Below are 12,420 nucleotides of genomic sequence, written 5' to 3'. Positions count from 1 at the left end.
ACACCAATGAGGTTGATAGATGTTTCTTGTTGGTTGAAATTCCCTTTCTGTGAGTCTCCTGTTTATACACTTTGCTCATTTGTCTATTAGATTCTACAACTTTTTCTTTTAGATATTAATTCCTTGTTTCATTTTAATACAGTAAAAATGCACCATTTCTAAAAAATGAGTTTTACTAACACAACATTGTAAATCAACTCTAGTGGCATAAAATAATTTTTTTTAATTAAAAAATGAGTTTTAAGGAATTCCTTGGCATTCCAGTGATCAGGACTCTGCTTTCACTGCCAAGGACATGGGTTGGGGAACTGAGATGCAGCCAATAATATAAAACATGTTTATTAAGTGTTTGTATTTCTTCTGAGATTTTTTTTTTCATATTATTTGCCCATTTTTTCCCTACTGACATGGCTTTTTTTTTTTTTTTTTTTTGGCTTGTAGGGATCTTAGTTCCCTGATGAGGGATTGAACCCTGGTCCTGGTAGTGAAAGTGCCTGAGAGTCCTAACCATTGGACCACCAGGGAATTCCCTTTTTTTTATTGAATGATTGAAGTTCTTTTTATACGATAGTGTCATTAACTTAAAAAATTAATCATGCTACAAATACTTTCTCCCCATCTGTACTCGGTTTTAACTTTGCTTACAGTTTCTCTAGCCTTACAGAAACATTCAGTCTTCATCATTTTACATCCACTGGTCTTTGTGTGCGTCTCTTCAGAGTTTTGTCCCAGACATTGCAACTTTTGGGGTCCTTCGCCATTACCTCTAAATGTTGCCTTGTAAGAAATAAAACAGCTGCTGCTGCTGCTGCTTTTCTAAGAGGCTGCTGTGAGATGGTAATAAATTAACCAGTGAAACTCGCCTTCCTCTTGGGTCGTCCGTCTGTGCCACACGCATTCCTGTTCCCGGACTTTTGTTCAGATTGTCTCCATGCCTTGCAGTACCCTCTTCCTTAGCGCTTTCTGCAACTTCCTCCTGGTCCTGCCCTTCCACACACAGAACACTTCCCTCTTCCCGTCACCAGGGTTCCTTCAGCACCCCCCAGCTCTGAAACCAGTGAGGCTGCACTGGTTCCAGCCTGCCACCCCTGGGTGTGAGTCTTTCTTTCTGGGGTGGAGGGGGAGGAGGCTTGTGGCTCAACGGAGGGGGGGGGGGTTGAGACCAAGGAGGTTTGTTCCTGACCCCACGTCCCCGCCTTCTTCCAGGAAGGCCTTTGGTACCACAGTGGCTCCGCCGAGAGACCTGGACCCTGGTGTCCGGCCTGTGTGGCCAGTGCTCTGGGAGTCCCGGGAACTGGTCCCAGTGAGTGGGTAGCCAAGCTCAGTGTCAGGTTGGGATGAGGATTGCTCAGGGCCCACAGTCTGGGGTCAGAGTCAAGGGTATGGTGTGGTTAGGACTGAGTCTGGGGAGCATTTGGACCCTTTTGGAACTCGTTTGGGGCTGGCTCCATCTAAAGTTGACCTCAGGGAGTTGTGGGGCTCAGTTTGGAGGCAAGAGAAGGGCTTTCGTGGCTTTCCGCTGGAAAGGGCTGGGTACCTACGTGGGGGCAGCGGCCTGGAGGAGGTTTGGCTTCCTAGGCCGATGCAGGGTCCCCTTAGTGCTCGGTGCTCCTTTGGCTCTGACCTCATACCTTTGTGGCTGGCTGGCTCTGGGTGACCTTTAGGGAAGGCAGCAGCACCTGCTCCCTGCTGGGTGCAGATGGGATGTGTCCAGTCCTGGCCTGAACCCCATGGAAGGTCCAGTGGCCAGGGACCAGCTCTCGCTCTGCCCCAGACCTCCTGGGTGGCCTCAGGTGGTCCCTGTCCCTGTCCCTCTGTTCATTCAACCAGCATTTATTTCCCTTCCCCTTAGGCTCCAGGCACCATCATCAGTGTCCCCACTGTCAACTGTAACAGGGACCCCAGTCTTGCTGGTCTCTCACACATGTGGGATGTGAAAAGCTGTGGCTTACTGTGCTGCTGGTCACGTGGCGGAACCGACCCTCCAGTGCACCCAGACACCTCGTAGCTGCCTGCAGGGAATCCGTTCTTTCTCATCTCCATCCCCTCCTCACAGCTCCCAAAGCCTCCCTGCTCTTCCAGGACCACCTGGCTCCCCAGGAGCATTGAGGGGACCCTGGAGACCAGGCTCTAGTCCTGAAGGCTGTGACCTTGACCCTTGCCCTCTCAGAGCCCCAGAACCCCCACTGGGGTTTGCTGTGGTGGGTCCTGCCCCCTCTGCCCGCTCCCTCCCAGCAGAGCTTCTCCCCTCAGGCTCTGCCTGCTCCCGCAGCTGGTCTGGTCTCAGCTGAGCCTTCCCTGGGCTGGTAGTCAGCGGGTGGAGGGAAGGACGGGGTGGGCGGTGTTTGGGGCCTCAGGGCACCTTTATTTCACCCCAGCCACAGACATACACACCCAAAGCAATGCTCAACCTTCTATTAGAGGCTCTGCCTCCCCAAGACGAAACATCCGCCCTCTGGCATCTTCCAGAGCACACTCCCGGTGGGGTGGGATGTGTTCTCGTGGCCGGGCACGGTGTCGGGGAGGGGAGTGGCACCCTGTCCTCTGAGAGGGGACCGTGGTGAGATTCGTGTGTTTGTGGCAGTGGCTGGGGAAGGGCTTGCAGGGGGCGGGGGGTGCAAGTGGAGTGGTGTCCCAGACCAGGACACAGAGCCCTTCCTGCGGGGAGCAGCCAGAAGCGGGCAGGCAACAGCCAAGGCCGGGGCTCTCCTCAGGGCCTCCCAGGCCAGCCCCCTGGCCCAGCTCCCAAGAAGATGGGGTTTCCTCGGAGGGTCACCAGCCTCCCGCTGGCTCTGCCCCTGGCCTGGTGCTGTGCTTCCTCAGTCGTTTCCTTCACTCGGAGCTGGGCCCCCGGCCCCTCAGGGGGAGAGTCCTCTGAGAGGGGGCTCTGGGCTCATGGGCACGGATCCGGTGCAGACGGAAAATGTGGGAGCAGGTGGCTGGGACAGGGGCTGGGCACGGGGCGCTGGGATGGCCTAGTCGTCCTTGTCCTTGGCGCCGTGTTTGAGGATGCGGGTGAACTCCACATAGTTGAAGTTGCCTTTCTTATCAATGGGCGCCTCTCGGTACATCTCGTCCACCTCCTCATCTGTGAAGCGGTCACCCATGGTGGTGAGCAACTCCCGAAGATGGTCCTCGTGGATGAAACCTGGGGCGGGGGCAGAGGGGGCACAGGGCCAGGGCCTTGAGACACACCTCACACCCCCTGCCCGGGGCCCCCTCAGGACTCACAGACCTTGTAGCTGGAGGCGGGGGGCAGGGGCACCGGGAAAAGACACAGTCCTGGTGTCTGTTCAGTTCAAGGTCACCAGGGCCCAGTGGGAACAGTTCTGCAGTGGGGCTGTCTGCGAGGTGTTTCTCTGGGGGTGGGGATGGGGGCCCTGGGGCTGTGAGGGTTGGGGAGGCCCTGCCTGGGGCTGTGGGGGTGCTGACGGTACTGCTTGAAGAACCTGGGCCCCAGAGCTCCACTGCCTGCGTCTGAATGCTGATCTCTTCTTTCTAGCTGTGTGACCTTGGGCAAGTTACTTAACCTTTCTTTGCCTGTTTGATCTGGAAAATGGGGAGGAAAATATGCCAACCTAGTTAGGGAGCTGTGACGCAGTCAGGAGAAGGTTCTGACCTGCTTAGGCCTGTGGTGCGCCTCTGGCCCCTGAGAAACTGCTGAAGCGGCTACTGCCAGCGGCGTCCCACAGGCCTGTCCCTGGGAGAGACCCGCGGTGGCTGGGAAGCCCTTTGGAGGACCTGAGGGTGGGGGGCGCGGGTTTCTGTAACCTGTTGGCCCGTGGGCCTGAGATGGTTTGGTTTCTGGAAGGGTCAAAAGCAGAAGCCAGTGCGTTGAGCCAACAGGAGAGCTAAGAAGTGGGAAGGCTGACGGGATGTGGGCTGTTTCAGTTTAGCCTTTGGCGGGGACAAAACAAGGAAGCAGCTTTTATCGTTCTGGTGGCAGAAACAGGTAGACAGATGATCTCTGTCCTGGCCTTTGGAGGCAGAGGGGGGCCCTGAGGTGCCAGCGCAGCTGGGTGCCTCTTGCATACGCAGGGTGCCCAGGCAATGTGTGCAGCCCCAGCCCCATCCAGGCCTCTGTCCCGAGGCTGCCGACTGACCTGAGGCCTCCTCGTCGAAGCAGGCGAAGGCGTTGCGGATCACATCCTCGGGGTCTGTGCCGTTCAGCTTCTCCCCAAACATGGTGAGGAACATGGTGAAGTTGATGGGCCCCGGGGCCTCGCTCATCATGCCCTCCAGGTACTCGTCCGTGGGGTTCTTCCCTGTGGGGAAGGGCCATCCGTGCCTGCTCTCACCTCCCGTCCCCTCCCCGCATAGCCCCATAGACAAGAGACAGTAAATTTAGTAAGCTGTTGAAAAGTGTGAAAGGGTAGTCACTCAGTCGTGTCTTGACTCTGCGGCCTCATGTGCTGTAGCCCACCTGGCTCCTCTCTCCATGGAATTATCCAGGCAAGAATACTGGAATGAATAGCCATGCCCTTCTCCAGGGGATCTTCCCCACCCAGGGATCGAACCCATGCATCCTGAAATGCAGGCACCATCTCAGCCACCAGGGAAGCCCTAGTGTTCGTAAACTAGAGCTGACTAGTTAACTTAGTCAGAGAAGGCACTGGCGACCCACTCCAGAACTCTTGCCTGGAAAATCCCATGGACGGAGGAGCCTGGTAGGCTGCAGTCCATGGGGTTGCTAAGAGTCGGACACGACTGAATGACTTCACTTTCACTTTTCACTTTCCTGCATTGGAGAAGGAAATGGCAGCCCACTTCAGTGTTCTTGCCTGGAGAATCCCAGGGACGGAGGAGCCAGGGGTCTGCCGTCTGTGGGATTGCAGAGTCGGACACGACTGAAGCACCTTAGCAGCAGCAGCAGCAGTTAACTTAGTAAACTGTAAAGCCTCCCTCTGGGACCGCCGGCTCTGACTGCCCTTTCCCACTGATAATCGCCGCCCACTCCCCTGGCGGCCTCGACCAGTTGCCTCGGGTCTGGGGTCTGGATATCGCCACGGGTCACGCTGTCTGAGGTATAAGAGCCCCCCTCTGGGGACCGCTCCCTGCCTTTGGTACCCTGTGTGCCTTATGGCTTTAAATGTCACCGCCTCAGCTTCTTACCCCTTCACCAATGTGGGACCTGAGGCTCAGAGGTGAGGTGGCTTGTCCTCTGTCACACCGCGAGTGAAGAATGGAGCCAGCGTGTGAAGCCAGGCAGCCAGACCCCGGACCCCAGGCACAGTTTCTACAGTAGGTAAACCAGCGAGCTTTGGTGCCACACAGGCTAAGGTCTGAATCCCAGCTCTGTGCCTGCTTCCCCAGCCCCTGAGAACTGCGAAGATTGAGGACAGCAATGGCTGTAAAATGCACGGAACAGTGACTGGCACAGCCCTACGGACTTGGATCAGCTGCTGGGTTCAAATCCCAGCTCCGCCACTTGGTAGCTGTGTGAGCTTGGGCAGATTACTTAACCTCTCTGAGCCCCTGTTTCCTCATTTATAAAGTGAGAATGATAATCACGTCTACCTTTGAGATTTGAGATCATACCCACAGAGCTGCCGCTTGTTATTACTGTTTTATTGTTTGCTGCTCTTGTTTTTACCGTCTGAGCCACCAGGGAAGCTATTCTTTGCTGTTCTTGTTTTTTTTAAACCTGAGGATGGTGGTCCTGATTCTTGTTTTCAGCTGTGCCATGTGACCCACAGAATCTTAGTTCCCTGCTGCTGCTGCTAAGTCGCATCAGTCATGTCTGACTCTGTGCGACCCCAGAGACGGCAGCCCACCAGGCTCCCCCGTCCCTGGGATTCTCCTGTCAGGAACACTGAAGTGGGTTGCCATTTCCTTCTCCAATGCATGAAAGTGAAAAGTGAAAGTGAAGTCTCTCAGTCGTGTCCGACTCTTTGCAACTCCATGGACTGCAGCCTACCAGGCTCCTCCATCCATGGGATTTTCCAGGCAAGAGTACTGGAGTGGGGTGCCATAGTTCCCCTACCAGGGATCAAACTCACACTCCTTGCAGGGGAAGTGCCGAGTTCTAACCACTGGACTGCCAGGGAATTCCCAGAGGGTGATGTTCTTAACCAGAGACCCTGACTGATCTGTGGACCCACTGACTGAGCTGCAAACAGGAGTGGGGGTTTTTCTGGGTAAACATCCAGTCTAGTCTCTGGGGTTGAGAGCCCAGGTGTGTGTGCTCAGTTGCTTAGTCACGTCTGACTCTTTGCGATCCCATGGACTGCAGCCCACCAGGCTCCTGTGTCCATGGAGGCAAGAAAATACTGCAGCGGGTTGTCCTTTCCTCCTCCAGGGGAATCTTCCCAACTCAGGGACTGAACCTGCATCTCCTGCATTGGCAGGTGGATTCTTGACCACTGCGCCACCTGGGAAGCCCGGGTTCTACCTCCTAAATGGGAAGGAGTCTTTGTGTCCCTGTCTCCTCTGAGCCCCACACTCTGCGGTGTCCCCGTGGGATGGCTGGTGCCAGCAGGACACACAGCCCCTCTCCTGCCCAGGCCTCAGTCTTCCTTCCTGCCCCTGACTCCCCAGGGAGGAGCCTCCAGGTGAGTCTGGCCTGAAGCTGGGAGAGGTGTGGCGCTGAGGGTGGGGACAGTGTCCATCGTCCGCCCTCCTGGGTCATTTGCCCCTCTCACTAGACCCCCTGGAATGCACACACGGGCCAAGGGCCTGAGTGGGCTGCTCAGTGAGGGGCGGTGCCAGGGACTGACTCAGGCGTGACTGCCATAGGCTGCCTCCTCTGCTACCTGAGACCACCCCCCAGTCAGTGTCTGACCCAGATGCTCTCATCTGGATGAAGGGGGCACCAGAAACTGGGGCTGAGGGGGATTGTCTGTGGCCAGTGCATGGGGAGCAATGTGGAGGCAGACCACCTTGGTGTCTGGTGGGCTGGTGTCTGGAGGCCTGGCCTCTGGGCCTCAGTTTCCCCATCTGAGCAATGGTGCAAGGTGCTGGATTCCTAAGGCCTTTCAGCTCTGACATTCTGAGTCTGGGGAAGTCACTGGAGTCCGCCTCTCAAAGTCTGACACAGGTGACCTCTGAGGGAGCAAGGAGGGGCCCTGGCCTCCACTCTAGGCCTCAGTTTCCCCATCTGTACAATGGAAAGTCTGCAGTTTTGTAGTTGCTGATCCTTTTCCTTCAGTGAAGTGGCACCAGGCAGTTGAAACCGCAGATCTGCCTGAGGCAGGAGTGGGCCTGTCTGGGTTCAAGTCCAGTGCCGAACTGCTCTGTGCCTCAGTTTCCCTGTCTGTTAAATGGAGAAAGAGGTGGCAGCTCCTCTCCAGGGTGGGCACCTCAGTCAGTACCCAGGAAGTGTTCCCTGAGGGATGAGCCACCCCACCGCCTGCTCCAGCTGCAGCCCTCATGGGCCCACTCAGCCCCCCAGTCCTGCCTCTGCTCACCCATCGAAGCCAGCATGTCATGCAGGTCCTCCTTGTCGATGAAGCCATCCCGGTTCTGGTCGATCATGTTGAAGGCCTCCTTAAACTCCTGGATCTGGGACTGGTCAAACATCGCAAACACATTGGACGTGGCCCTCTGTGGCCGCTTCTTGGTGGTCTTGGCCTTGGCCCGTTTACTGGACATCTTGGCTGCAGGCGTGTGGGGCTTTCCTGTAGGCAGAGGATGCAGATGGGAGAGCCAGTGACCCGGGGCCAGAAAAGCTTCTGGCCTACCCGACCCCACTCGGCTGTTGGCGCCTGGGCCTGGCCTTTGTGCTCCTATAGGCTGGGGGCTCCTGCCACTCGGCTCATCACAGAAGCAGCCAGCGTTGGCCCTGTGACATGCTCTGAAACAACTTCCTCTACCTCTCTGAAGTGTTTCCTCATCTGGAATGGGATAGGAGTGCCCAGCCAAAGGGATCCATTGACTTGTGCCCGAAAAGCCCCTGGCATGGTGCCCGGCCCAGAGGAAGCTATTTCTGCTGTCATGGTGTGGGTAGACACTTAGGATTGGGTTCGGTGCCAACTGTTTCCGTGCTTTATCTCCCTTAATCCTCAAGAGCATTCACACCATCCATCTCTTTCCCAGTGACAAGGTGGGCAGCCTTGGGAGAGGCCCTGAGGCTCCCTGCCCCCAGCAGCAGGAAGGAGCCGGTTGGCGGCCCTGCATTCCTCGCATTCCTTCTCTCCTCCTCCTCCTCTCCCTCCTCTGGAGGTTCTGGAAGGCCGGCGCTCTGGGCAGCCTCCCTTCCCCCCACCTGTCCACACTTGACCAGCCCCTTAGGGTGGGGGACAGACCTGATTTGGGCCCTGCTCTTTGTTCTCCCTCTTCAGTGCTTATAGAAGCATAAAGCTTCCCCAGACTGAGCACCCCAGCTTCCTGTTACATTTGTTTAGGCCTGGCCTCCGAACCTCCAGCCAGTCTCACCCACTGCATGCAGACCCCAGTACTTCATCCTGAAGCCCTTGAGGGTTCCTGCCATCCCCCTCTCCCACCAAGCCTGGCACAGAAGGAGGCCCTCTGAGCCTCTCCTACCCTGTTCTCTGACTCGCCTTGCCATCCCTCTTGCCAGCTGTGATCCTGCCCAGCTGGACCTCTGGCTGCTCCCAGATACCCCCAGACTTTCCTTCTTGGTTCTCCCCTTGAAACAACCTTCCTTCTTGAGCCCAGTTCTTCAGACAGCCCTTGGGGAGCAGTTCCCCCACCCTGGCTTTGACAGCAAGCACTTAAAGGTCTCTCTCCATCACAATCAGTCAGGGCTGGTGTAAGCACCCTGAATTATACCTAAGCCCATGGTGGCACTCATAGATGCTTGCTTAATGAATGATCTTGAAGGCAGCTAGCCAGTCTACTGACCCCACTCTACAGATGGGGAAACTGAGACGCAACAAGGGGCTCTTTCCCTGAATACTTGTCGTGGCTTCTGGGGCAGTTTGGGGCCCCAGGACTGCTGCCCCCTCTTTCCTCTGTCCTGAGTCTCGTGGTTGAGGATCTGCAAGAAGCCTTGACTGCTCCTCAATCTGTCTTCCAGGCCTTTATCCCATGACCTTGTCCAAGTCACTCTGGATCTTTGGCCTTTGAGATCTTAAACCTTGAGCTGGGATGCTGGCCAGCCCCAGCCTTTCCCCCCAGGCACAACTGCCTATAGTTAGAGAGTGCCCCCCTGCACCCACACACCTGGCCCCCGGTGCTTCTTGTGTGGTTCAAGGTGGGTAGACAGAAGCCTTGGGAAGGGGTTGGGGTGGGACAGTGCCGTGGGCAGGGAGTGCTTCGAGGAGCCGGGTGTTCTCTGGAAACTTTAAGTCACGGCGCCCACAGAAGGCAGCCGAGGAGAAGTCCACCGCGCCCAGCAGACTGCCATGGTCCCCGTCAGTCACTGCCACCCCCATCTGTACAGTTCTAGGGCTGATGTGGCAGGAGTGGCCAAGAGCTCACCCGCTGCTCTGATCCTGGCTTGGTCTCCATGGCCACCCCATGCCCGCCCTCTCTCTTGAGGGGCTGTCACAGGGCTTGGAGCACTGAACTTCGCAGGGTGGGGAAAATGGGGTGCCCCCGCCGTGCAATTAAAAGAACCGGTGTGCCTGTAAGAGGGATAGAGTCCAGCTGGAAGCCGGGACCCCTGGGCTAGGCTTAGGTCTGGGGATGGCAAATGGCCTTTCCTGGTGGGCCGATGGTAGTTGAGGGGCACTGTTGTGACCAGAGGCAATTTGTAGGCTTGATTGAGGAACTGGGGTCAGAGCCAGGCTGAGCTCTTCAGACCTGGAGCCATCGCCGCCGCCTCCTGGGGGTCCTAGACACCAGGGATCAGATATAACTGGTCCTTGGCCTGCTACAGCTAGGTGCCACCTCCTCACCTCTGACCCCGGAAACCCCACTGTAACAGCAAAGACATGGCCTGCGTCCCCCATTACCTCAGGGTCTCTATGGCTGGCAGTGCCAGCTGCCTTGTTGGTAAACTCGCCTCCCCTGAGGGGGAGTTATCTGACTTTTTCCTGAAGTAGCCAGAGCAGCTGCAGGGCTGGGGAGGAGTGGGGACCACTTCCTGCAGCCCAGGGCCTTGTCAGGCCAGGGGGTACAGGGGATGAGCCCTACAGCCCTTGGCCAAGCTTCCCCACCCAGAAGGCCTAGGGGGGCAGCGGGCTCAGAGCAGGGAAGTCCCGGAGATGGCATTCAGCGTTGGTGTGATGGCGGAAACAAGCTACCCCGGTCGCCATCCCTCTTTCCTGCCCCAGGAGATAGGGGAGGGGTCAGGGATGCTCCGCGGGAGCCTAGCAGGGCTGATTCCCGCCTGTGACCCAGATGCGTCCTCTAGAGCAGGGAATGCCAGCGACCCCAGGCCCCTCCCGTCCTCCGGGACACCTCGAGTTCTGGGCTCAGCATCTCTAACTTCACAGCGAAGGGGCAGGGCCTGGACAGTCTTCCCTTGCTGCGGGCCCACTGGTTCCCAGAGCCTGTCCAGTCTCCCTGCTGCCCAGCCGCCGCCCGAATCCCCGTAGGACGGAGCGACCTCGCAGCTCCAGCCTCACTATCTGTCCCTGCCCAGAGACCCTGCGACCCCCACCTCCCCCTCGCGACCCCATGTCCCAGCCGCGTCCGTCACACCGCCCACACCAGACCCCCCGGGCCGCGGGGCTCCCACCTGGTGCGCAGAAGGTGCTGGCGCGGTGCGCGGAGCGGCTGCGGAGCGGGGACCGGCGGGCCGTCGGTGGGGTCTGGGCCCGGGGGCGGGGGCGCGGGGCGGGGCGCGGTGCCGGGCCTTACAAGGCAGAAGAATGTGCGGCGGCGGGCAGGGGCGGGGCCGCGGCAGCCCGGCCTTATTTGGCCGCGACCCACGGGCCAGGGAGGTGGGGTGTTCCCGGGTGAACCCCCCAGTCTGCGAGGGCCTTCCCCATGGTGGGCTGGGGGAGGTGACGGGGGCGAGTGGGGGGCCTGGACAGCCCGGGGAAGGGGGTCTGTCTGGGCCGGTCCTTCCTCTCTAGCGAGGCCGCTGGACCTCGGGGGGCCTCCAGCTCTCGGACCCCACCCCCGCCAGAGCCCGCGCCCCAGCCTATTCCCCGGGGAGAGCTTCTTTCCACCAGGCCAAGTACGGCTTTTTTCCACTCCCAGAGAAGAGCCTGCTGCACTCACAGGTTCCTGCGGGGGTGGGGCGCCCAAGGGCCTTGGGCCAAGTCACTCTCCAAGTGCCCTCGGTGCCCTCACCTGCACAAGGGGAGGGTGGTGGTGAGAATTAGTGGCCAGGAAGACCCACGGAGGCCCTGGGGCGCCAGCGAGAGCTGGGACCGGGGGACCCCCGGAGCATCCTTGCTAGTGGGGCTGCACCCCCAAATCCCTCTCTTGTTGGCCTGAGTCAGAGGATGGGGGCTGGGAGGACAGACCCGTTCCTCTCTGTCTTTGCCATTAGGCCCTGTCCGTCATTGCGACCCCCGAAGGCCCAGCTTACGCATCAGCTCCCACCCTGACTCCTGCCTGCGCTTTCTCTCCTTCCCTTTGATCCAACGCAGACGTTCCATTCCCCAGGGAACTTTTCAACATCCAGTTACTTGCTTGGTAAATATTAACTGACAGCTGTCTGGCACGGTGCTCGAGTGCTGGGGAAATAGCAGTGAACTGTAGTGCTCAGGAAGCTTTTGTACTTGTGGAGAGAAATGTCTTGAACCCGTAGCTACACAGCTTGGAGGGTAGAAACAAATGCCATGAAGGAAAATAAAGGAGGTGAGGGGAGAGAGAGCAAAGGAGACGTAGGGGCTGCCTTCCAGGAAGGAGGTGAGGGAGTGAGCCCGGCCCAGTGAACACCTGAGACAGAACCCCTGTAGGGAGCGCTTGTCCAGCTCCTGGTCAGGGTCACCGAGGGATGGGGGCTGGGAGAGGAGGTCTGAGAAGCAGTAGGGACCTAGCCCCGGGGATCCTTGTGTTACTCCAAAACTGGGTTTGCCTTTTGGTGGGTGTGGAACCAATAGACACTGCCAAGCCAAAGATCAGGAGGGGGAAGGAAATATTACTTCCTGTAGTCAGTAAGGAGAGCACGGGGGAATCTTTCCTAAAGCAGTGTCTCCCTGAACAGCATCACTGGGGGACGCTCAGCTGGTGAAGAATCCGCCTGCAATGCGGGAGACCTGGGTTTAATCTCTGGGCTGGGAAGATCCCCTGGAAAACGGAACGGCTACCCACTCCAGTATTCTGGCCTGGAGAATTCCATGGACCCCATAGTCCATAGGGTCACAGAGTTGGACACCGCTGAGTGACTTTTGCTTTCACTTTTAAGCTAAGGGTACGTGCATATTCATGAAGGGGTTAAGCAGAGGAGAATTCCTCATAGAACTGCGGCCAGGGCTCACTGAGTCCAGAGTTTAGTTGATTGAAGTCAAGAGGGTCAGAGTCATCATTCCTTCCTCTACCTGGGTGGGGACTTCAGTTCCTGCAGTACTCAAAGACGAATTGTTATGCATAATCGCTTGAGGAGGAACTGGGACTGCG

General features: G+C 57.7%; 1 protein-coding gene across 1 annotated transcript; it reads right to left on the bottom strand.

Annotated features, from left to right (window-relative positions):
• Positions 1-2,344: 2,344 nt before the first annotated feature.
• On the bottom strand, positions 2,345-10,632 carry MYL9 (myosin light chain 9). Its single transcript, XM_027977163.2, has 4 exons — positions 10,586-10,632; positions 7,407-7,616; positions 4,104-4,265; positions 2,345-3,148 (listed from the first exon to the last, which is right to left on the bottom strand). Exons 2-4 carry the CDS (start codon positions 7,588-7,590, stop codon positions 2,976-2,978), a joined length of 519 nt encoding a protein of 172 aa, XP_027832964.1. The 5' UTR covers positions 7,591-7,616; positions 10,586-10,632; the 3' UTR covers positions 2,345-2,975.
• Between the last annotated feature and the right edge of the window lie 1,788 nt (positions 10,633-12,420).

The sequence above is a fragment of the Ovis aries genome, chromosome 13 (assembly GCF_016772045.2).
Source record: "Ovis aries strain OAR_USU_Benz2616 breed Rambouillet chromosome 13, ARS-UI_Ramb_v3.0, whole genome shotgun sequence".
NCBI classification, from domain to species: domain Eukaryota; kingdom Metazoa; phylum Chordata; class Mammalia; order Artiodactyla; family Bovidae; genus Ovis; species Ovis aries.
Note: the sequence above shows the minus strand (reverse complement) of the source record. Positions and strands in the feature narration are given on the sequence as shown.

Coding starts and splice junctions, on each gene's coding strand:
- MYL9 (XM_027977163.2), bottom strand. CDS start 7,590: ATGTCCAGTAAACGGGCCAAGGCCAAGACCACCAAGAAGCGGCCACAG. Junction 4,266..7,406: donor TGACATGCTGGCTTCGATGG/GTGAGCAGAGGC, acceptor CCTTCCCCACAG/GGAAGAACCCCACGGACGAG. Junction 3,149..4,103: donor CTTCGACGAGGAGGCCTCAG/GTCAGTCGGCAG, acceptor CCCCCGCCCCAG/GTTTCATCCACGAGGACCAT.